The 25953-nt window shown below is 42.4% G+C and overlaps 1 protein-coding gene across 1 annotated transcript in view; it reads left to right on the top strand.

Annotated features, from left to right (window-relative positions):
- The window catches only part of SHOC1 (shortage in chiasmata 1), a 350430-nt gene that overhangs the window by 186553 nt on the left and 137924 nt on the right, over positions 1 to 25953 (top strand). Inside the window, 1 exon segment of the mRNA XM_089445717.1 lies at positions 25492 to 25699. Coding sequence (XP_089301843.1) covers positions 25492 to 25699 — 208 coding nt within the window.

The following is a 25953-nucleotide window of genomic DNA, read 5'->3' as shown; positions in this document are numbered from 1 at the left end:
CCTTCCTTCACTGATTTTCAATTAATAATTATATCAAATCTTTATGATAAATGAAATGTCAAGATGGGTTTATCCTGGCTCAAACCCGAGTGACCATATGTTTCAAAATTTCTAACAAAAAGTAAGAGGTATTGATTCTTACCTGACCTGCCAAATGAGCAAGAGAATGAAAATGGTAGAGGTTGACACGGCTGTAGCGCCCCTCGCAGGTGAAATATGATTGAAAAATACGTAGTAAAACATGCCATTCGTCTTTCAACCACGCCCTCTGCACCACTGCTCCCCAGTTCTTTTCTTTGAATTCGTCCTTCAAAAGGAAAGGCACATCAATTCCAGATAAGATGTGGCTTCTAAAATCTTTCTCTCCATCTGTGGGCAGAGCTGTAACCTCAGAGATTAATTCCTCTGTCACCTGGAAAGAAATTCCTCCAAGCTCTACTCGTTTTCCATCGAAAACCTAGGTAAATGCTCGTGCCACCTCATCATGAAAACTAGTGCATCGCTCAAAGAATTCTTCCCATCTTGCCTGTCGAAATTATTGTTGGATCTCTAGGTAGATCTCAAGAAGATCAGGCCCTTTCGGCTCATTCCTGTTTAACTTTCTGCTTTACCCCATTGCTCTTTAACAGCCTACTGAACACGCAAAATAGAGGATCGAGCTTCAATCCTTGATCTTCGGCAAGTAACTCAACAGAATGAGTGTTTTTAGTGATAGAAAATGATAATAATCACAACTAAAACGAATAATTTTCTATATGGGGAAAATTATTAAAAATAGTGTCCTGTTGTGTACTATGATAACTGATTGATAGCAGATATGAAAGATTTAACCCTTCAATGATTAAAACTAACCCACATACCTATTCGGCGGCATAAATGATCCTTTCAACACGTGCTTTCTCCTTCGAATCTAGTGGAGCGTGTTCAAGCAATAATGATATTTTTTCTGACGTGGAACATGTCAGTGCAATTCAAAACATAGATTTGAATTTCATCATTTTGGTGCTAATACCTTGGTTACCCGCAAAAATTCATTTCTCTGCGGTTTCAAACACCTGATAACGTTTACACTCCTTTTGTTAGTGTATTTTAAAAAATTAAATTTCAAGTCACATTAGCGCTGATAGGCTCGTTATTAGCGTTGTTCCCTTTTATTACAAATTTTTAGTTGATACTGCAATTGTTAGCATTTAAAAAATTTCAAACTTAATCAAATGTGATAACAACTGGCTCCACGGGGATGTTGTCGATCATCGATGGCAACAAGAACTCCACAAACTAGAGGCCTATTTATTACAATAAGCTTGCTTAAAGCAATACTTTGACTGACTCTAAATAAGAAAATCATATTTTAAAACCATTTTATTTTTACATATTTTGTTGGGTTTTGAAAAATAATACAACTGATGTAAAACAATTTTATTCTCTGATAAACGTTTGTTAGAACCTTAAGGCCTTCTCATCGGGCTTCAAGCTCTTCAAAATGCTCATCCACACCTGCAAAGTTTTTTCAAATAACATGGATATTTATAATGAAAAAGTTAACTGTTGTTTTTCAAGACATATAATGTTTCAGAAACCGCTTGTTCACTGGACCACCAGGCAGTAACTCTCCTTTCAAGTCTTCTAGAATAAATCTATTCTTGCCATGAAAAGCTGCAATTTGATATGGACCCTTCCAAATATTGTTGAACTTCTTGTGCTTACCTTTGTCTTCAATGCGAGCATCCCATTTCAGTACCAAGTCTAGGCATTTGAAATCATCTTCCTTAGTCTGCTTATCAAATACCTTCATGACTTTATCCTAGAAATCTTGAGATTGTTCATACACCCTTTCTCTATTCTCCTATACCTCTATTAACTGATTTATTCTCCTTTGCAGATGATTTGGTTCCTCTCCTAGTTCTTGTAGGTACCTCATAACTGGTATCCCTATTGAAACCAAGAATGTTGCATCAACACCATATACTAACTGAAAAGGAGTGGTACCTATTGACCTCTTTGTACTAATCCTATCTGCCCACAAAGAAAACTTGAGCTTTGTATGCCAAGCTTTCTTATTGTCTTCTAACAGATTTTTGATGATCCTGATAAGGCTTTTGTTTGATGACTCAACCAGTCCATTACCTTGAGGGTAATAGGTTGTGGAGTGACTAAGATTTATATGATACTCATCACATAATTTTATTAGTCTTTTGGATTTAAAACATTGAGCATTATTAGTAATAATTCTTTTTGGACTACCAAATCTGGAAAGGATGTTTTCTAAAAAATGTATAACAACAAGATTAGTAGCTTGCCTGCTTGGGAGAGCTTCAATCCATTTGGTAAAGTAGTCCGTCTCTGTTAAGATCCACTTGTGTTGTGCTGAAGATGCCAGGCGTATTTCACCTATGAAGTCAAGGCCCCATTGCTGAAATGGTGCTTCTACAGAAATAGGTTTTAAGGGTAAAGACATCAACTTAGCTTTTCCCTCAAACAATTGACATTTATGGCATGCTGCAACTTCTTTTCGAACATCAGAAAAAACTGTAGGCCAATAATACCCTGCTCTCAAGATGTTGGCAACAGTGACTTTCTAGTAATGATGACCTCCACAGGCTCCTTCGTGGAATTATTTGATCATATTATTGGCTTCATATTCTAGTAGACAATTCAATAAAATGCCTTGTGGATCTTTCCAGAATAAATAACCATCTAGAAGACAGTACTTAACAGATTTAAGCCTAAAAAACTTGGCTCAAGTCTTATTCGTGCCTGGTGGCACCTGTAGATTTTGAAATATGTAAATGATATCAATGTACTGTGAACAATCTCTGAAGCGGTCATCTACTCTTACCATTGATTCATTCCCTGACAAATCTGATAACTCCATAATCAGATTGACACCAAAAATCTCAAGATTAGTTTCAGTCATCAATTTAGCTAGACCTTGTCCTTTGATCAGTTTAGTGGGCTTGATTTCTAAATCAAACTCAGGCATTTTGGCAATCCACTTACCCCTTTTACCATCACTGTCAGGCTGGATCAAAATTCTTTTTATCGCAGCATCTAGTACATAGGCAATTATGTGAGAATGAAGTATAAAGACCCAAATCTTTGAGTGACTTTATCAACGCATATTCCTGTTTATCCATTATGTTGTACTTTAGTTTAGCATCTCTCAATACCCTGCTGAAAAAGGAAATTGGTTGTTCCTGGCCTTCTACATTCTTCTGAAGTAAAACACCAGAGATGGTGTGCTCAGAAGCAAATGAAAAAATAAGAAATTCTTTAGAAAAATCAGGACTAGTGAGTAAAGGAGCCTGATCTAAAGCTTTCTTAATGTCATCAAAGGATTCTTTTGCTTGTTTAGTCCATTTAATCTCATTTCCTTTCTTTAGCATGTTTGATATCACCTTCAGAATTTATGCAAAATTAGGAATAAATCTGCGCAGAAAATTTACTTTACCTAGAAATGATTGTACTTCTTTCTTGTTCCTTGGATGTCCAATTCTTTGTATACCTGTTACTTGGCTAGGGTCAATCTGAATGCCTCCTTCAATACTATATGGCCTAACAGCCTCCCTTCTTTCACGGTGAAATGAGATTTCTTTGGATTTAAGGAAACTCCGAATTTTTTGCACTTAGTGAAGATTGTCCTCAAATGTTTTAAATGGGAAGATTCATATTTTGAAAAGATAGTAATATCATCCAAGTATATTACAACAATCTTATCTCTTTCATTAGCAAAAGTTATATCCATCGCTCTCTGGAATGAAGCGCCGACGTTCATAAGCCTAAAAGGCATCTTCGAATACATAAATGTGCCCCATGGTGTGGTGAACGCAGTCTTATCCCGATCTTTTGGATTAACCAGTATCTGGTTGTATCTGGAAAACCCATCAGGTATTGAAATCCTTTCTGAGCCAATCACTTTCTGCAAAATGTGGTCCATCTTGGGTAAAGGATAATTATCCTTAAATGAAACTTTATTCAAATTTATGAAGTCCATGTATAGTCGAATCTCCCCACTCTTTTTCCTCTCTAGTACCAAGTTAGCTATCCAATTTGAAAATCTTAGAGAGATGATGATATTTGCAGCTAACATTCTCTTAACCTCTTTTTCAATCAGCGGCAGCAGCTTTGGATTAATTCTTCTTAACTTCTGTTTGAAAGGCTTTTCATTTTCTTTGAGTCGAATAGTGTGCTGGATGACGACCTTGTCATAGACTTATAAATCTTCATACCTCCAGGCAAATATATTTGAAAATTCCTTCAAAAATTCTGCATACTTCGACTTCTACTCCATCTTCAAAGTGCTTAAAACTTTGACAAATTTTGGATTTTCTTCAGTTCCCAAATTGTAGTCTTCCATCTCCCCTTCACTTGGCAGAATTCTAGGCTTAACAGCCACATCATTTGAATCAAACAACCTCCCTAAAGGAAATAAACCTCTAGGGATTATGTTATTGTTTAACTGAATTATATCATGTCCAACAACAATAGTTAGGAAAACTTTTGTTTTAGTATTTTCCTCCATAACCTTATCCTCATCTTTATCAATTGGAGTGCTAAGAAACTCATCAGTCCTTTCAAGAAATCTTCTGATTTGCTGATTGTCTTCAAAAACCTACTAGTGTCTAGTATTGTCCGGGATGGAAGGTCTATGTCTTACATTTATTTCATATTTTTCATTAGGGTAAATAGGAATTCTTAATGCGCTAGCAGTAGTAGCCAAAGTGTCTGCAATTCCATTTTCTTCCCTACGAACAAGAGAGATTTCACGTCCAAAAAAGAAATTAGAAAACATATCCCATACCTTGTTCCGATAAGCCCTCATCCTTGGGTGTCTGTTTTGATAAATACCTTTGACCTGCTTCACAATTAACTCTGAATCTCCAAAAACATGAACTTTTTTCGCTTTCTGCTCTCTTAACAAGTTCAACCCAATAATCAAAGCTTCATATTCCGCTACATTGTTTGTACAGTCAAAATACAATTTGTATGAATGTAGCTGACTGGTACAATCTGGTGGAACAATCCAAATTCCTGCCCCAAAACCCTTCTCACAAGTAGAACCATCAAAATATAAATTCCAGAATTCATTTCAAAATGTTTGAACCTGCTCTTGTTTAACACTAACCTCGACTTGTTCTGATACTTCCCCACCAATACAGAGATCATTAAAGAAAATCTGAGATCCATTCTCTGTATCTACTGCATAGATGGGATGATTATTTGGTTGAGTTCTACTGCTTACCATATAGGCTATTTGAGCTTCTCTATATAACCTTTTTAACTCACCAAACAACGAGATTGATGCATGAGACATGTCCATCTGCAATGTTCCTCCTAATCTTGCGGCCTAAGATTGAGATAATAGCATGCTAGCTGGAATATCTGCGACCACTATGTCCATCATCACACTTTTACCAGGAATTTGTGCCAGGGTTACAACTAGATCCTTTATCAGTCCCAAACATTTTACTTTTCTCAAATCAAATGAGAAAAAGTCCTTATAAGGCCTGGTCATCTGAAGTCCTAAATGGTCCATGACCGACTTAGGAATTAGATTGTGGGAAGCTCTGAAATCCAACATAGCATTATGAAGGACCATATCATGTATGTTCAGACTGACATAAAATGGGGGAACATCATCATTTATACTAGTCAAGTGTGGACCAAAAACAAATTCAGGAGCATTATCATCTAAATTTAGGGAATCCTGTGAATTGATATTAACCTGATCATTCTCTGAACTTTTAACCATTTTAACAGAATTTTATTTTATTTTTATTTTTTATTTTATTTATTTATTTTTATTTTTTTTCTTTCTGTATTGTTCATTTTTAAAAGTTTAGCAAAAGGAATGGGTATTTTCAGCTTACCAATTTCACTCTCTAGATTGAATGCTGGCTTTGTTTTCTCCATTTCTTTGACATCCTTCTTAGCTTCTTCTGCTTTTCTTGGACTATCCTTTTTGGGCTCCTCTGGTCTTTTTAGTATCTCCTTCCTTAACTCAGATTGTTGTTCTATCTTTGTTTTTTGTTGTAGAGTCTTAATAGGAATAGTTCGGCCTCTGAGATTGTAACGTCTTTGAAAATTTGCTACTGCATTTTTAAAACCCTATTGGTAAAAAAATGAATCACAAATGTGAATGTTATCTTTTTCTCCTGAGAACCTGACAAAAATATCATGCTTCTCCTTGGTAGCAAACACTTGTGTTCTTTATCATCAAAACATCCAATCTGTTGGTCTACTTCCTCAGTGACATCTTCATCAACAAAGCTCTTCGGAAAAGGAGGCCTAACAACTTGCTGATCTTCAGGCCCCTTTTGTTCCTTTGGATGATTTTGTGAGCCTTGTGGTTTCTTGAAATTTGGATTTCGTACTTGAGGTTGATTTTCACTCCTGGAATGAGACATTTTATCAACCAAATTCTCCATTGCTTTCAACATCACATCAAATTTCACATCCGGTGAGGAAGATGATTCTTCCTTGAATACCAACCTTCTCTCAATCTTCATTTTTGCTTTCTTAGCTAGCAAATTTGTGTCTACTCCAATAACATTACTTTGCATTGCTTCCAAAGTGGTAGGATTTCTCTCTTGGAGTTGATAAGCCAATTCGGCATCAAAACCATCGGGATAATGCAACAAGGTTAATCCAGGGGGGTTTATCTTAGCCGAAATTGAATTGTAAACTCTGTTAAATCTTGCTGTGAATTCTTGAAATGACTCTCCTGGATTTTTTTTAGACCTTCATATTCAACGAATATTTGTAGGGGATTTTTCTTCATCTCCCACCTGGCAAGAAATTGTTGTTCAAACTGATGGAAAGTAGTGATGCTTGCTGCAAGTAAATATCTAAACCATTTCTTCACCTCTCTTGACAGACTTGGTGCAAAAGTCTCAATTTGACATCCTCATGGTCGACCTCTTCTAAATCAATAAAATCATTAAGCTTGTCTACGTGTTGTTGGGTTGTGAGAGGCCCAGTGCCATCGAACTGGATCAAACGTTGTTCGTAATTCAAGGGGAGGTCATGTAATGGACCTTGAAGATTTAAAGGTGCATATCTAGCAGCCATAGTGTTGTGAGATGAGGTTACACTGACAATAGGAGTTTGGAAAGCAGATGCCAAGGGCAATGACACTGTTGTTGTAGCAGTTGATGAAATGGGAGTATAAAATCCCACAGAAAACAGAGGAGTGGTTGAAGCAGAAAATGATGGAATGAAAAATGGAAAAGTTGAAGATTTGGACCTGGAGTTCATGGACTTCTGTTTTAACCTTTGAAAATGAGACCAAATCTCTTGGTCTTATGGCAGTGAATCTAATTTTGGGATGGCAGAACTAGAAATAAATGTCTTTAAATTGGTTTGATCAAGGATAGGGTTTGAAAGATTTCGTTCGGACTTAGATCTGAATAAAGTATTTTCAAATTTAATATCAAACTGTAAATCCTCAACAACTTAAACCTTTCTCGGTAATGAATGAGACCTTTCTAAGTGAATCGTACCTGATTTCTTTGGAACTTTTCTTCTGAACAATTTTTTCGAGCTTCATAAAATCTGTGGTGGATTCAGATAAGGTTTCCTCCGAGTATGAACCCCTCTATGAGCCAAAATTTCGTCAATAGGATCACCTCAAAATTACAGAGTGGAGTCACTAGAGAAAACACCTTGTAGCCAAAAACTGATGTCCAAATATATGTTTTCCCTCAGAGATCTATTCTAAACAATAAAATTGTTTGGGGAGAATATATCTTTCGTTCCCCGACAACGGTGCCAAAATGTCAACACTTAGAGAAAATCCTGGTTACAACAAAAGCTCTAAAGTAACCTCAAACTGCTTGGGCATTGAGTCTCAACCAATCAGCTTTGTATAATCAACAGGTTGGATTGTAGGAAAATTTTACCATTGGGCATCGAGTCTCACCCAATCAGCTTTGTATAATCACAGGTTCAATGAGAAAACATCACAAAAGCGAGGTAGTAACAATTCCTTTGACAATTTTTAGGAAAGTTGGAGGATAGTGAATCATTTGCGTGATATATATGTGAAAAACAAGTTTGTAAATCTCTGAAACATAAATAAAATGGAGCACAACAATATGAATTACGATTTCAAACCACTTAGCATTCAGATATTGAAGAAAATATTAAACCAAGAGATAGATAGGGAATTATGACACAGGAATTTCTGCAAAATTGCTCGCATAGATTGCTTTATTATAATCTGATAACACAGTACATATAAAAGAGGCTATCTTTCAAAAGTTCCAACCCTTTTTCCTTCTTTAGAAACTGTTTATATAGGGAGTAAAATAGATAAAGCAGGTTGCTAGCTTATCCTTAATTACAGTAATCTAAAAATAACAGTGTATATCTTTTAAGTACATGCATGTAAAATATCTTCGAAACATATTTGTTTCCAATGAAAAATGACTTATTGTAATTCGTGCTAAAAACGAGGATTGAAATGTGCATCGTTGCTATGCCTCCTTTGCTGGGAATCACACCTTGTCATTCCTTCAAAAAAGGACTTTTGTTGTGTAGCTTCTGCTTCCTCGAGTACCTTTCCTGCAATTCGCTGATAATCCTGCTATCATCCTTTAGCTGCCGGAAATTGATGATTATGCTGACGGGCCGACTCTCAGCGTTTTCCTCCAAACTGTCTGCCAAAATGCACTGACAATGAAATTGTCAGCACTCCTCTTCACTTTCTTGTGCTAAAATGCTAACAAGTGCTTTGTCGATTGAAGACCAAAATTTCCTTTTGATAGCATGGGGTCAAAAAACCCAAAAGACCAAAAACAATTTCAGCTAAGGGTACTGGCTGCTTCCAACAGAACATCAACATTAGCCATCCTGCATCTTTTGCTTTCTCTAGTCTCCATGGGAATTCCCTTCTTGGTAGCCTTTGTTTTCTTTGACCTTTTTGAACTTGTAGCTCTCTCCTTGTTTATGCTTAGGTCCTTTAGCAGGATATCATCCACATCTACGACTTCTTTAGAGAGCTTTGGGATCAGTTTTAATTTGATATTCAATCTGAGCTTGTTCCAGGCCCTAGTGTGACGCTTTTTCCCCCCTTTAAACAACTCAAACAAGGTAGGCTCTTTCTCAGCTGAAGCTCTTTCATCTTGGGGCTCAGTCGTCTTTCCTTTGGTTTTCTCTGGCAACTGGCTTCCTGTATGTAGGCTTTCAGTAGGAGGGTTTTCAGTTGGAGGAGTTTCAGTAGGAGGAGGAGGGGTTTGTTGTGCCTTTCTGAGCCTATCCCTGTAATGTTCCAAACTAGGGAAAATAGTGTTGTGCAAAGCAAACAATAAAAATAAAACCATAAAATTAAATCAGACCATCAAACCACAAAGTTGGCAACCAAACTACGTTGTCTACTCATTTTATTAAATGGGAAGAGGTGTACAACAAGGTGCTGGAATGTGTGCACATGGGCTTGCTCTAGGCAAGCTAGCAAAAGCCCAAAATGAACAATGGAACACCCTCCTCAAATCTGCTAGTAATCCGGCCCAAGAGTTGCGTTGTTTCTACTTAAAAGGGTGTTGCTGCCTAAAATGATCTGTTGCAAGGGCCTTCCCTATTGCTTAGAAAATTCTGTGAACTTAATCCCAGACTCTACGCAAGAAACCCAGAATAAACCCAGAATAACCCAGGAATTAATTGGCCAAATGCTGACCTCAGAATTTTGGCCCAAATTCCCCTTAGCTCCTCTAGTTGTTGGCTGAGTTGGGACCCCTGTTTGACTTGCCAGATCTTCCCAGAAAATTCTATAAAATTAGAAGTGTGATCCTTGCCCAAAACCTAGAAAAACCCAAAAATGGTTTCTCTTGGTTCCAACCTTCAAAAATTGACCCTTCATAGATTGGCCCTCTTCCAATTTCGAATTCTATTGCTGTGACTGATCCTGTCAATCTTTGCTCTTCCAACTCCAACAATCCTCCCCAAATGTCCCTCCAAATGATCTCCCAACACCCCAGCTCCAAACTCCCCCAGATGGTGTTGGCCCATGAGTCTCATTCCAATGATTGCACAGTCATGGAGGAGATGACGCAATCCTGCGTGTGATGAAATAAGAGCTGCATGTAGGATGGCCCTCTTGTCTTTAGCTACCCTCTATACTCCAGAAAATGATGAAAGGATGCTCCTGTCTCCCTAACATCCTGGAGTGCCTCATGCTGTGACTGCGCAATCCCCGCGCTGTTGTAGTTCCCCCTATTGCTGGTACTCAACTTACAGCTACTGTAACTCGTCTCCTTGCTGTTGCTACAAACTGGATGAAGAAGAACTCCCTCATAGCGCTGGCACTCGAAGTTTGCCGAAGAAAAGGTTGAAATCTCCGCTCAGAGACACTCGTGTGCTAAAAAACACAGTAACCCGGCTAAGCAGCTCAAGCAACTAAGATTGAGTTCAATATGTCAAAAGATAAGATGCTGAAATGAGGAGAGTTGTCTTCCTTATATAGATTTCGTGGAGCACTTTTCCCTCCATCACGGGTCCCTCACTTAACCATCAATTTCCCCTCCATGCAAATCGAACTAACGAATGCGTATTCTCCTAGTGTGGGTGGCCCCCACGTTCAAATTAACCACATCGAAATAACTTCTACTAAGTCTTGCCTCCTACTAAAATCAAATGGGCCCCATCACCTCCAAAATCGGCCCCAAAATGTAGAAATTAATCCTGTTCCAAAATAATTTAGGAAGGGACATTATAGTCCTCCCCTCTCAAATGTTGCTTGTCCCCAAACAACTTTAGTGCTGGATGCTCAAATATGCGCTTTCCCTCCCAAGTAGCATCCTCATCCGGCAAGCTCCTCCAATGCACCAAAAATCGCTTGTCCTCAAGCAATGCCGGAGCAAGCATCCTATCTAACTGTTGCTCCCCACTGTCACTGCAAAATGCGCCAGGTTCCCAAATGTGCCACTAGATCGTGCTTGACCTCTGCACTGTCCTGATATGAAGGAATCCTTCAATACTAGGATCCCAGGCCATCCTGTCCAACATGATTCTCCCCTTGCTCCACTGATTATCCTGCCCGGTGCAAGTACTAGAAGTCCCCTACTCCATCAGTTACTCCCTAAAGCCCAATGGAAGATCTGTATGATCTCCCCCTATAGTAGCCAGCGCATCCCTAAAGGTTATTGAGCTGTGAAGAGTTGTGATCCCCCAGTTCCCTGCTAGTCCTAGAGTGGCACTACCATGCTGACGCTGCACTACTATGAATATGATATACTCCCCATCGTGCGCAGACAGTATCCTCCCCTCTTGAAGCCTAGTGGCAAAAAATCTGTGAGGGTCAAGCTCATCTTGCCCAGGCATCTCCATGATGCCAATATCTACCCCTCCACTGCCAATCTCAACAATGAGCCATAACAAGAGTCAAGACAAGTCTGCCTCGCCATGTACTGGAGGTTTCAATGATCCCCCATGTGTCAAACCCAAAGTGAATTGGATCATCCTCTGCCATGACCCTACTTGTCACAAAGTGGAGTGATCTTCCCGCCAACTGGATCCTCGGATTCCCGAAACATACGGGGAGCTCATAACTCCCACTCGTCAAAGGATGTCGCTGCGTAACGTCGTTACCAGCTAGAACCCATTTGTCCCTCATCTCCGATCCCTGTATGTATTTCCTGGGTGGTCCCTAAGTATAAGGAGTAGGTCTCATGCCTGTGAACCTGCCCTGCTCCTGCCAGACCATGCCGTGAAATCCACTATCCAAACTCCTAATGATACACCTCGACACTGCTCGGAGTCTGGGTACCCTCCTATAAACGAAGTCTACCATCCACCATCCCTCAAGTGTGAGCTCAGGGTTGGAATATATGCTACCTTGGCTATCAACCATGCCATCCCTAACCCTGTATCCGCAACTCGTGCACCTACCAAGGGTCTCAACTGAAGAGTCTCCTCCCGGCTCATGGCACGTGGTGTCTCATCCAACTGTCTAGGGTGAGCCTCCCATACCTTGCTGCCTGAATGGAGAGTGTCAAGGGGAAACAACCAAACACTCTGTGACTGTAAGCAACACTGGAGGATGATGGGCGGGTATGTCCCAAACAATATGATCAAAATTCTACTAGAATGCCCAAGAGTGATCCTACAGACGACACTCTCTCTGCCTCGGATCTACTGATAACTCCCTCGAAGCCATGTCTCCGCTAAGCATGGTGTCCCCAGATGCTCAACAATGTCCTCATCGATCCTAGGTGAGTTGCATCCAACAGTAAACCTAATGCCCCTGTCCATATGCCTCCTTGGAGGCAATGCTCCAAGACCCCGCTGCGCCGCACCATGCGTCATTGCACACCACCAAGCAACACCACATTCCTCGACTTGCCACTGTATGCCGCAACCTGTCCCTCTAGACCAAAGGATACCCTCGGCTACAACTCTGCCATCTTGTACCGTCCTGTGTCTCGCCTGTGTCACTGCACCGATCACTCCCCGTGTGTACTCAATGCGATGTGAGGCACTCCCCCATGCATCTCCATGCCCATCTGCAGACTAATGCTCCACGCTAGATGCTCCTACCCATCCCCGAATGAGATGGCCTAAAGTTGTGTCCCTATGCGTCAGCCCACACCCGACCGGTATCATCACCTCCATCGTCGCATCATCATACCCTCCGGTGAATGGATCTTCACTCCAAATCCTCCCTGAGGGATTCGAGAAGTGAATCTCCCTATGTGTCAACTGTGATGCTACCCTTGCACTGCTCCTCTGCATCCTCTGTGCCCCATACAAAAGTGAAGAATCCCCAACTCCATACAAAGCACCATCTGGTGGCCTGCCAATGCCACCTCCTTCGGCAAACTCTTGCCAGAGTGTGCTGATCAACCCGTGATCCTGTGTACAAACATCGTACCAAGTCAACCCAAGAAGCATGTCCATAAACTGGTTGGCCACTGGTGCTAACCAAAACTTTTCTAGCGGAGGTGCATGCTCGACTGCTAGGTCAACTATACCTTCTAGGTTGTAGTCGACCGGTATACTTGGGAAATGATAGGTGGTCCTTCCCGAATCCCAATGCCAGTCAGGGCTTCTAGCATCCCTAGTGCGTGGAAACTCCTGCTGAGCTCCACCTGGGTCCATTACCATCTACATAGCCCACTCCATCGGGTACCAACTCAGAATCTCATGCCACCCAATCCCAAGAGAGGGATCGAATGCACGAACTCCCACACATAGAACAACCCCATCATGCGAGTGATTGATCCCTATGCAACTCAGGTCTTCTCATCTCACTATCCTGGTCAATACATAAAATCTGACTAGGTAGCTTTGTCTCTCTCTTTCCAATGGTCCAAGGTAACCTAACAGTGCTGCCAGCCCCGTCTATGTATGCCTGAAGAGGCCTGCTCTCATGCTCCAACGTGCACTCTAGTTGCACCAGTAGGGAATCCAACCGCTCCCCAACGTGAGTCAATTTGGCTATGGACTCGGCACAAACCGCTCTCATGCCCTCCAACTCCTCGTTCTGTTGCAGAATAGCCTCACGCATTAAATCGACCTTCCTTTTTAATGCTAGAAGGTCGGCCTGAAACTAGTGGAATTGTCGTCGACATCTATCGCCTGTAAACTCGGCCACAGCTCCAGATACCTCAACCACTGTTGGCATCTCGTCCATGGGTGGCTCCTCTTCAACAGATGGCTTTATGTGTGTAGACTCTATCATCTCCACCAAGGTGTCAACTGGGGCTATCAAAGAGGTCTCTAATAAAGGTGACTCCTGTGCCACACCGGGTATATCGATGTGCTCCTTAACGTCCTATGGGCTCTCAGCATCATGCTCAACTTCCTCCTCAAGCTCCTAATATCTAAAGCCATAATAAAAATAACACCATAAAATTAAATCAGATCATCAGACCACAAAATTAGCAACCAAACTATGTTGTCTACTCATTTTATTAAATGGGAAGAGGTGTACAACAAGGTGCTGGAATGTGTGCACCTGGGCTTGCTCTAGGCAAGCTAGCAAAAGTCCAAAATGAACAATGGAACACCCTCCTCAAATTTATTGGTAATCTGGCCCAAGAGTTGCGTTGTTACTGCCTAGAAAAGTGTTGTTGCCTGAAATGATCTGTTGCTAGAGCCTTCCCTGTTGCTCAGAAAATTCTGGGAAATTAATCCCAGCCTCTACACAAGAAACCCATAATAACCCACATAGGAATTGGCCAAATGTTGACCTCAGAATTTTGGCTCAAATTCATCTTAGCTCCTCTAGCTGTTGGCTGAGTTTGGATCCCTGTTTGACCCCTCAAATCTTCCCAGAAAATTCTATAAAATTAGGAGTGTGATCCTTGCCCAAAACCTAAAAAACCCAGAAACGGTTTGCCTTGCTTCCAACCTTCAAAATTTGTCCCTTCACAGCTTGGTCCTCTTCCAATTTAGAATTCTGTTGTTGTGATTGATCCTGTCAACAATCCTCCTCAAATGGCCCTCCAAATGATATCCCAACACCCCATCTCCTGTCATGTCCCCATTTTTATACTTCTTCATAGTGTATCCAGGGTGGATTCCCAGGGTCGGATATGGCCAGGTTAGTGGAGCAAGTTTATGTCATCAGGGGTTCCAATGGAGTTTTGCAGAGTTTTTATGGGATTTGATGGCATTCGCTTGGCATATTCCATCATCCGCACAGTTTGCCTTTCGTTCTGTCTCATTCCGACAACTTTCAGAAATCAACATTATTATTGGGCATAACTTAATTAACTATGCTCGAGGTGGCATTCTAAGGAGATTAATTGGTTGAACACCTCTGTATAATAGCTCATTGGAATCAGAACGGGAAGATCTATAGAATGGGATGATTAGATATGAGTTTTAGTGGCCTGAGGAGACATGGTGGCCAATTTACCCTTTTCCCCACATTAGAAGAATATTTTAATTGAAATAAAAGAGGGAAAAGTGATCCATGATTAAAATAATAATAAAATAGAAGGTTCTAGAGGAGCCCATCAAATCTATAAAAGAGGAGGAGACCGTTGGAGGACATCTTGGATTTGATATTGTTTCTTGTATGAGAGGTTGAGAACCTGATTCTCTACTCCATTGGTAGCCCCAGGATGGAAACCCTCGGGTGATTCAGTGAGATTGGGCGAGCACCCATCTCCCCTTGGTGGATTCATTCAAAATCCACAGGTGTAGTGATTGATTTCCTGTTTTAGTTTGGAGGCCGGCATTAGCATTATTACATATATTGGAGGGCCATGCCCAGCTATTGTATTGGCATCTATTTCTATATAATAAAGTTGGATTTTGTTGCTGCATTTCTCATGGTTCCGCATGTTGTGATATTTTAATGAGATGTTATGTGCAATTTATTGGGTTTACTGTTTGGGTTTTACATGGCAATCTTCTGTTTGTGAATGAAATTTTTATCTGGAGTTTTTCTGAGTTAAACATTCGAGCTTGTTCCAATTTTATTTCATTTGGGACATTACAACTCCAAACTCTCTCAGATAGTGTTGCCCCAAAGAGTCTCACTCCAATGACCGCGCAATCATGGAGGAGATGACACAATCGTGTGTGTAGGATGGCCCTCTTGTCTGTAGTTGCCCTCTAGAGTCTATACTCCTGAAAATGATGAAAGGATGCTCTTGTCTCCCCAACTTCCTGGAGTCCCTCATGCTGTGAGTGCGCAATCCCCGTGCTGTTGTAACTCCCTTTACTGCTGGTACTCGACTTACAGCTACTGTAACTCGTCTCCCTATTGCTGCTACGAACTGAGATGAAGAAGAACTCCCTCCTAGGGTTGGCACTCGAAGTCCACTGAAGCAAGGGTTGAGATCTTCGCTTGGAGGCACTCGTGTGCTAAACAACATAGTAACCCGGCTAAGTAGCTCGAGCAACTAAGATTGAGTTCAATATGTCAAAAGATAAGATGCTGAAATGAGGAGAGTTGCCTTCCTTATATAGATTTTGTGGAGAAGTTTTCCCTCCATTGTGGGTCCCTCACTTAACCATCGATTTCCCCTCCATGCAAATCGAACTAGGGAATGCATGCATATTCTCCTAGTGTGGGTGGCCCCCACGTACAAATTAACCACGTCGAAATAACTTCTACTAAGTCTACTAATTCTAGCCTTGTAATAAAATCAAAGGGGCCCCATCACCTCCAAAATCGGCCCCAAAATGTAGAAATTAATACTATTCCAAAATAATTTAGGAAGGGACATTACAATCAGTCCTTCTAGTGTAAACTTTGGGTAATTGAGGAATAGGAGGAGAGGTTTTGTCTACCCTCTTTTGACTTAGTAGGCTGGGTTTGAAACCCTCCCCAGAATATAAAATGATCCCATGTTCTCCCGACCTTATTTGATTTTCAATTAATAATTTTATCAAAGCCTTATGATAAATGAAATGTGAAGATGGGTCTGTCCTGGCTCGAACCCAGCGGCCATATGTTTCAAAATTTCTAACAAAAAGTAAAAGGCATTGATTCTTATCTGACCTGCCAGATGAGTAAGAAAACGAAAATCGTAAAGGTTGACATTGTTGTAGCGCCCCTCGCAGGTGAAATATGATTGAACGATACATAGTAAAACATGCCATTCGTTGTTCAACCATGCCCTCTGCACCCCTGCTCTCCAATTCTTTTCTTTGAATTCGTTCTTCAAAAAGAAAGAAACATCAATTCCAGATAAGATGTGGCGTCTAAAAGCTTTTTCTCCATTTGTGGGCAGAGTTGTAACCTCAGAGATTAATTCCTTTGTCACCTGGAAAGAAATTCCTCCAACCTCTACTCGTTGTCCATCGAATCCCTGGGCAAACACTCGTGCCACCTCATTGTGAGAATCGTTTCACCACTTGAAGAATTGTTCCTAGCTGGCCTGTCGACACTGTTGCTAAATCTCCAAGTAGATCTCAAGAAGATCAGACCCTTTCGGCTCATTCTTGTTTAACTTTTTGCTTTTCCCCATTGCTCTTTTGTAGCCTAATGAACATGCAAAACAAAGGATTGGGATTCGATCCTTGATCTCCGACGAGTAACCCAATAGAACGAGTGTTTTTAGCAATAGAAAATGATAATAATCACAACTGAAACGGGTAATTTTCTATATGGGGAAAATTACTAAAGATCGTGTCCTGGCTGTGTACTATGACAACTGACTGACTGAAGATATCAAAGATTTAACACTTCGATTTGTCAAGTTGTAAATTATTTAGGGTTCAAAGTGTAGCAAAATTATGTTGAGGCGATTGTCTTCATTAGATCCTTATACAAAAGCCAATTTTTTTTCCATTTATTTCCATTCATGTTTTTGCTTTCTAAGCATGTACGGCTCTAATATAAAAGTGAAGCTATGACCATGATAGAGCACTTGAGATATAGTTGGATCCTCGAGAAATTCGGGAAAGCATAAAACTTCAAGAACTGTATTTAGTATGCACGTACTATGGCCATTTCATCCACACTCATGCACCTAATCTTATGAAAAGACAACATATTTTGAAACAAGATTGAAAATTTTCAGGGAATACCCAATGTTATTTGTTCATGGATATCAAAATTTGTAAATGTCAATAGTAAAGGTATTCTAAAGTGATAATATGTGACTTCTGTGTAATATTCCTAATTAGCCATGGCTAATTGGAATATTCCATTTTGCTCAATTTTTGCCTTCTATAGTTATTTATAAATAAAAAAGGTGAGGAAGGGAGACATAACTCACTTTTAGAATAAAAGTCACTTCCTAGTAGCACAACATTGTGACTTAAAGGGGAGCCAAGGGGGCCAAAAGGGGACGCAGAGATGGAGCCCATGTAGACACTTGGAGGGACTGCGCAGAAGGGAAGAAACACATGGCAAGAGAGGAATTACGTTGGAAGAGGTGAGCGTAGGGATTGAGAGAGGCAAAGGCTATAAAGGAGAGAGAAGCCCCCCTCATTTTGATCATTCAGTTATGAGCTTTTGTGATAGTCACTTTGACTTAGAGCACGCTGTTTGTTTAGCTAGTCTGCAGCACTGTTTAGTGCATTGAGTGTCTCCGTTCGGAGATCTCACCCTTAGCCCCGGGGGACTTTGGTTGCCTGCTCGGGCAAGGTATTTCTATTGGAATTTCAGCAGTATTTTCATCAGCATTTTAACATCAGTTTCATCAGCATTTCAACATCAGTTTCAACATCAGTTTCATCAGCGTTTTGGAGGGCTGCGCAGCACCAAGAGGGGTGATGCAGTTTCTTCTGGCAGGAGTTCTGGGTTGAGGGTTTGCAATAGGATTTGTGTTGAGAGATAGAGCAGGGGATCAGCCCTTGCATATTGGAGAGTTTTGGCAGAGGTTTCAGGGAGATTTCTGGAGGGTTTCATTCAGTGGCAGTGCAGAGCATTGAGGGACTGCGCAGAACCCCAAGGGGGTGATTTTTGGGGTCGGCCATTTCAGGAAAGCTTTCTGGGTTTCTTGAGTAGAGTCTGATTCCAGAGTTTCAACCTTTTTTGAGGAGGGGAGCAGCCCCAAATCCTCATTTGATTTCTAGCAGAAGCAGCACTGTAGTTCCCCAGCAGCTGGGATGCAGTTTAGAGAGGGGCCATTCCTTTGCTATTTTGAGTGTCTTTCTTCACTTGCCTTGTGCAAGTCGAGGTGCCATCTTTCTGATCACCTCTTGTACTCATTCTGTTACTCAGTATAATAAAATGGCTTAGCATTTCTCTCTGCATTTCTTGAGTATCTGCTTATGATTATATTATTATATGTTGCACCATTGTTATTTGTATCTCTTTGAGCATTCTCGGCTATTATACCACTTGTGTGTTTTCTCCTATACTCTTAGACAGAGTCTGGAAAGGGCCAGGTAGCCTCTGGATCTCATCCTCTTTTCAGAGGCGACATATCTGGTAAATGCCCTCCCAGTCCATCTCTGGTTGGAGTTTGCTTGTGTTTGAGGAATATTCCTGATAAGGGATATTACAGTGGTATCAGAGCATAGATCTAGCTCAGCCTGTGGAGCTAGCAATCTATGACACCGGGGGAAAAACCCTACATCTGTTACAGAGGTCGGAGATACAGAGACACTGGGCGTAGGTTGGAGAACACTTATGGAGAGGGAGACTGTGTTCCGGTGGTGGACGCAGAACAAGAGGAGCTTGTGGTGGACGCAGAACAGAAGGAGCCTGTGGTGGACGTAGAGCAGGAGGATCCGATGGCAGATGATGACGGGAAGAGATTTGTAGATATGCTCCTCAAATCAGTGCAGGATCTGTCGAGGCAGATTGAGGTGATGGGGTAGAGATTCACAGCAGTAGAGGCTAGACAGAGTGAGAGACTATAGGTTTTCCAGGTTGGTGAGGGATCGGGCGCATCCCACCATTTGCCAGAGCAGCATGATACTGCGCAGCAGGTGGCCTCACATGCCCCTACACGCTCTACCATGCCCACCTTCTTAAGAGCAGACACGGGGGCCGTAGCCCAACAGGAGGCAGAGCCTAGACATATGGGCAATTATTTTGCAGAGTACCAGACCTATGGGTAGGAGTTCAAGGAAGCCCTCTCATTTAGAGATTTTGTTCAGCTCCAGCGGGATAGTAGACCTCGTGACCATCACAGAGGGTACCGACATTACCATGATGGTGACACCCACCGTGCAGCGAGTAGATTCCACTTGCTTACGTTTGATGGTTCATCAAACAGTTCGGCAAAGTCTTGGGTGGAGAAGCTAGACATTTATTTCCAGTTTAACCAGATGTCGGAGACAGAGGCCATCAAGGTGGCAACATTGCATTTGGATGGTGAGGCCCAGGATTGGTGGTTTCATGGGATGGTTACACTAGGGCACTCCACAGTGACGACATATGCCGAGTTTACCAGGAGATTGATGGAGCGATTTGATCGGAGGGATCCAGAGCAACATTTTGTTGAGCTGACAAGGCTCAATCACACAGGGAGCCCAGAGACCTACATTGCAGACTTCTTGAGTGTCTCCGTGATGGTGCTAGACCTATCCACGGCACGGAGGGTCTATATGTATGTTGAGGGGTTAGCAGAGCCACTTCGGGGTTTAGTCCGATCCACTAGACCAGCCACACTCTAGGACGCTATCAGCAGGACCCGGGACTTACAGGATGTCTTACCCAGGACCCGGACACCTTACCCCCAGAGACAGAGTTTTCAGTCTAAGAGGAAGGATGTGAGGATTCCACCTTCAAAGGGGAATCCAGGACGAGTACAGATTGACGACGATGCCATGAGGGAGCTGAAAAAGAAGCGGTTGTGCTTCACCTGTCAGGAGTCGTGGGCACCAGGACATAGATGTGTTGCTGGCAAAGCACACTTTATTGAGGTCTTCTCCAAGAGCAGTGGAGAAGAGGATGATGAGGATGATGTGGAGGCAGGAGATAGTCATGCCATACAGGGACCTTTGCCACCTACACCACCAGCAGCAGGTGGTGCATCTTTTGTACCCACCAGAGGGGCCCTTGCAGCATTGCGAGGAGTTCCCAAGTATCTAACGCTACGCGTACGGGGGCAGTACGTGGCCAGCGAGTATCAATTTGAGTTGACAGTGGGGCAACCCACAACTTCATCGATGCACAGATGGTTGAGCGGAGAGGTATACAAACAGAGAGCTTCGATGGGTTTTAAGTCTTGGTCCCAGGAGATCAGACCATGATGTGTGCTCGTTATGTTCCTGAGCTTTCAGTGACGATGGGCACCTACACACTGACTGACCACTTTTTTGTAGTCGATATTCCGGACACCAACATGATACTGGGTGTTCAATGGCTTATCACTCTAGGGAAAGTCACGACGGATTGAAGACCCTAGAGATGGAGTGGGATGATGAGAAGACAGGGAGGCATGAGAAGATATGGGGACAACACACATATCCGCCTCAGACTGTTTCGGCTCATCGGATGGAGGCAGTGTTCCGGAAGGGAGACATAGAGTGGGCAGTGGAGCTGCATGAATCAGAGGCAGGGACTACAGGGCAGACGATACATCCAGAGATACAGTCCATCCTTGATAGGTATGCCATAGTCTTTGGGGAGATTCCACCAGGACAGCCACCAGATCAGGGGTTCGAGCACACCATCGAGCTTGAGCAAGGCATACAGGTAGTGATTACCACCCCCTATAGGCACCCCAAGGCCTATCAGGATGAGATTGAGTGGGCTATCTAGGAGTTGCTGGCTCTTGGGCACATTCGACTGAGCACGATTCCTTTTGCTTCTTCTGTGGTGTTGGTGAAGAAGAAGGACGGTACATTGAGGATGTGCATTGACTACAAGGTCCTGAACAAGAAGACCTTGAAGAACAAGTACCCCATACCCAGGATTGATGAGTTGATGAATGAGTTGAGAGGAGCACGGTTCTTCTCAAAGATTGATTTGAGATCTGGGTACCATCAGATTCGCGTGAGGGAGCAGGACATTCCCAAGACCGCCTTCAGGTGTCACTATGGGCACTTTGAGTTCTTGGTGATGCCCTTTGGGCTAACCAACGCCCCTGCCACATTTCAGTCTTGCATGAATCACATCTTCCGCAGTAACTTGAGGAAGTTTGTGTTGGTATTTTTTGATGATATTCTCATTTATAGCAGGACTTGGGAGGAGCATCTCCAACACATTGAGACAATATTGTGTATCTTACAAGAGCAGCGGCTCTATGCCAAACTCTCCAAGTGTGAGTTTGGGTTGACAGAGATGTTGTATCTGGGACACATCATAGGGGTGGACGGAGTGAGAGTCCACGAGGAGAAGATCAGGGCCATCAGAGAATGGCCAGAGCCGAGAAACGTGACAGAACTCCAGGGATTCATTGGCATTTGTTCTTACTACCGGAAGTTCCTCAAGAGTTTCTCCCAGCGTGCTGCACCCCTGACAGATTTGACAAGGAAGGGGGCTTTCAGTTGGTCGGATACAGTGCAGCGAGCCTTTGACAAGCTCAAGGAGGTTATGAGCAGTTGCCCAGTGCTTGCATTGCCAGATTTCATGCAGCGATTCGTTTTGGAGTGTGACGCGTCAGGAGAGGGGATCGGCGCAGTATGGATGCAGGGAGGTCACCCTATAACCTATGAGAGCCGGAAGCTCCTTCCGCACGAGAGGTTGTATCCTATATACGACAAGGAGATGCTGGCCATCATGCATGCATTGGCCAAGTTCTGGCAGTGTTTGGTAGGTAATAGGTTCAGGGTGAGGACTGATCACAACATCCTCAGATTCTTTTTGGAGCAGAAGCAGCTACAGTAGAGGTAGCAGAAGGGATCAGTAAGATCCAAGCATATGACTTTGACATTGAGTATGTCAAGGGTAAGAACAACATGGTAGCAGATGCCCTTTCACGTAGACCAGCCATGTTTTCTGTTATGAACTTGGATACAGACTGGAGGGCTCGACTCTTAGTAGAGTACTCAAAGGACAGGTTTGCATGTGAGGTTCTGGATGGGCAGGTGGCAGATGACAGGTACAGGGTGGTTGATGAGATCACCTATTACAGAGACTGGATCTTCTTGACTGAGGGGTCTCAGCTCAAGAAGAAGATACTACAAGCATCACATGATTCACCATTGGCAGGCCATCAGGGGTTTACCAAAACCTACAGGGCCATCAGAGAGAGGTTCTCATGGAAGGGCCTCAAGGAGGACGTACTCCAGCATATCCGAGAGTGCGATGTTTGCCAGAGGAACAAGGGAGAGATGAGCCATCCCGCAAGATTATTGCAGCCTCTTCCCATTCCGGAGGGGAAGTGGGAGAGTATTTCGATGGACTTCATCACAGGGTTGCCCATGGTATAGGGCAAGGATTGTATCTTTTTCGTCGTTGATCAACTGACGAAGTACGCACATTTTTTTTCCATATCCGCACACTATACAGCAGCACAGGTGGCCGAGCTATTCTTCAGAGAGATCTTCAGGCTACATGGTCTTCCTAAGACCATCGTCAGTGATAGGGACAGTCGTTTCATGGGCGGGTTTTGGCAGGAGCTTTTCCGGTTGGTGGGGACGGAGTTGACACCGAGTACCAGTTATCACCCACAGAGGGACGGGCAGACAGAGATAGTTAACAAGTGGCTGGAGGGCTACTTGCGTAACTATGTCAGTGGGCAGTAGCAAGCATGGCTGAAGTGGCTGCATCTGGGGGAGTACTGCTACAACACTTCACATCACATGTCCATTGGTATGTTGCCATTCTATGCCTTATATGGGTATCATCCTTTATCTTTTGCTGATGTGATGTTTGGTGACAGCAAGGCTCCTAGAGCCAAGATTTGGATCCAAGAGAGTCAGGATATCCTCCGAGCTCTCAAGGATAACATGGCTACAACACAGAACCAACAGAAGTTGTATGCCGACAGAGGTCGGGTGGAGAGACAGTTTGAGGTAGGGGACATGGTCTACCTATGATTATAGCCATACTGACAGTCGTCACTGAAGCTGAAGGGGGCTGAGAAGCTGAAGCCCCGCTTTTATGGGCCATATAGGGTGATACGCAGGATTGGACAGGTTGCATATGAGTTGGACCTGCCCCAAGGCAGCAAGATTCATAACGTTTTTCATGTATCATGCCTGAAAAAGGCATTAGGGCAGTAGGTGACAGTGACAAATGAGCTACCACCCATGGATGATGAGGGGCATTTGGTATTGCAGCCGGAGGCTATCATTATACCAGGGAGAGGCAGCTGCGGAGCAGGACGGTTCAGGAATTCTTGGTGAGATGGAAGAATTTGCCGGATGAGGATGCCACTTGGGAGAGTGAGAAAATCTTGCAACATCCATCACTTCAGTTGCTTGAGGACAAGTAACATTTTGCCGGGGGAGACTGTAATACTCCTAATTAGCCATGGCTAATTGGAATATTTGATTTTGCTCAATTTTTGTCTTCTATAGTTCTTTATAAATAAAAAAAGGTGAGGAAGGGAGACATAACTCACTTTTAGAATAAAAGTCACTTCCTAGTAGCACAACGTTGTGAATTAAAGGGGAGCCAAAGGGGCCAAAAGCTGACGCAGAGATGGAGCCCACGTAGACACTTGGAGGGATTGCGTAGAAGGGAAGAAACACGTGGCAAGAGAGGAATTACGTTGTAGGAGGTGAGCCTAGGGATTGAGAGAGGCAAAGGCTATAAAGAAGAGAGAAGCCCCCCTCATTTTGATCATTCAGTTATGAGCTTTTGTGATAGTCACTTCGACTAGAGCACGCTGGCTATTTAGCTAGTCTGCAGCATTGTTTAGTGCATTGAGTGTCTCCGTTCGGAGATCTCACCCTTAGCCCCGGGGGACTTCGAGTGCCTGCTCAAGCAAGGTATTTCCATTGGCACTTTAGCAGTAGTTTCATCAGCGTTTTGGAGAATTGCGCAGCACTGAGAGGGGTGACACAGTTTCTTCTGGCAGGAGTTCTGGGTTGAGGGTTTACAGTAGGATTTGTGTTGAGAGATAGAGCAGGGGATCAACCCTTGCATATTGGAGAGTTTTGGCAGAGGTTTCAGGCAAATTTCTGGAGGGTTTCATTTAGTGGCAGCGCAGAGCATTGAGGGATTGCGCAGAACCCCAAGGGGGTGATTTTTGGGGGTCGGCCATTTCAGGAAAGCTTCTGGGTTTTTCTGGTTTTCTTGAGTAGAGTCCGATTCTAGAGTTTCAGCCTTTTCTGAGGAGGGGAGCAGCCCCAAATCCTCATTTTATTTCTAGCAGCAGCAGCAACACGGTAGTTCTCCAGCAGCTTGGACGCAATTCAGAGAGGGGCCATTCCTTTGCTATTCTGAGTGTATTTCTTCACTTGCCTTGTGTAGGTCGAGGTGCCATCTTTCTGTTCACCTCCTGTACTCATTCTATTACTCAGTATAATAAAATGGCTTAGCATTTCTCTCCGTATTTCTTGAGTATCTGCTTCTGGTTATATTGTTATATGTTGCACCATTGTTATTTTTATCTCTTGAGCTTCTCGGCTATTATACCACTTGTGTGTTTTATCCTATACTCTTAGACAGTGTCTGGAAAGGGCCAGGTAGCCTTTGGATCTTGTTCTCTTTTCAGAGGCGACATATCTGGTAAATTACTTCCTAGTCCATCTCTGGTTGGAGTTTGCTTGTGTTTGAGGAATATTCCTGATAAAGGATATTACATTCTGTCAGATTTAAATGTATTAATAGGTTGATGAGCACAATTAGCATCTGATCAGTAATGCACAGATTGGCAAGTTACATCAAGGACTGGTTGTTACCACTCATTATGTAATGATATTAAGGCTTGATGCTTCGATTTATCACGGATTAATCATTGGACTAAGATTGTTCAATCACTTACTAATTTAATATGAAACTTTATTCCCACTTATGTCACCATGGACTCTTGTTGCCCAGTTATTTTTTTCATAATTTGCATTTATCTAGGTAAACAATCATATGAATCCCAATCAGATTTGTAGGCTAAATTTTGTCTATGTTTGATCAAATTTCTTATTTTTCTGTTGTTCTGTCAACTTAATGTTGTAATCTGACTCTTATTTCAGTTTTTCTTGCAATGACAACAATGGCTTTGTTTTCTGTTTTTCTTGCAGGTACATGACTACTTCATTTCCATTTGAGCATTTCAAGACTATTCTGGAATATGGTGACTCTCATCTGTCCTCCCAGTTCTCTAGTGTCGCTAGAAATATTTCTCAGAAATGCCACATACATTTGCTCAGAGTTGATCTTAAAGGGAATGGTGCATTGCCTTTAGTACTGGAGGCTTCAACAAGTTTGGTGGATTTAAAATATGAAGAGGTAATGGTGTTTTCTACAAAATATAATTTACTGAATTCTACAGCCTTGTGTCATTGGTAGCATAAAGATAGTTTCTTCTTTATTTCCTTTTACTTTTATGTAGAAATGGTAACTTGTATGCATGCCTGAATTTCTTTTCGAAGGACCCACGCAATGCAAAAGGCTAAAATACATTTCTTTAGTGTGTACACCATTCCAAAACTGCAATGTTTCAGATATAAGATTATAAAGAATATGGGATGATGCAAGGCTTG

This window comes from Pinus tabuliformis, chromosome 9 (genome assembly GCF_031772625.1).
Source record: "Pinus tabuliformis cultivar Carrire ecotype Pingquan chromosome 9, CPIR1, whole genome shotgun sequence".
Lineage (NCBI taxonomy): Eukaryota > Viridiplantae > Streptophyta > Pinopsida > Pinales > Pinaceae > Pinus > Pinus tabuliformis.
Note: the sequence above shows the minus strand (reverse complement) of the source record. Positions and strands in the feature narration are given on the sequence as shown.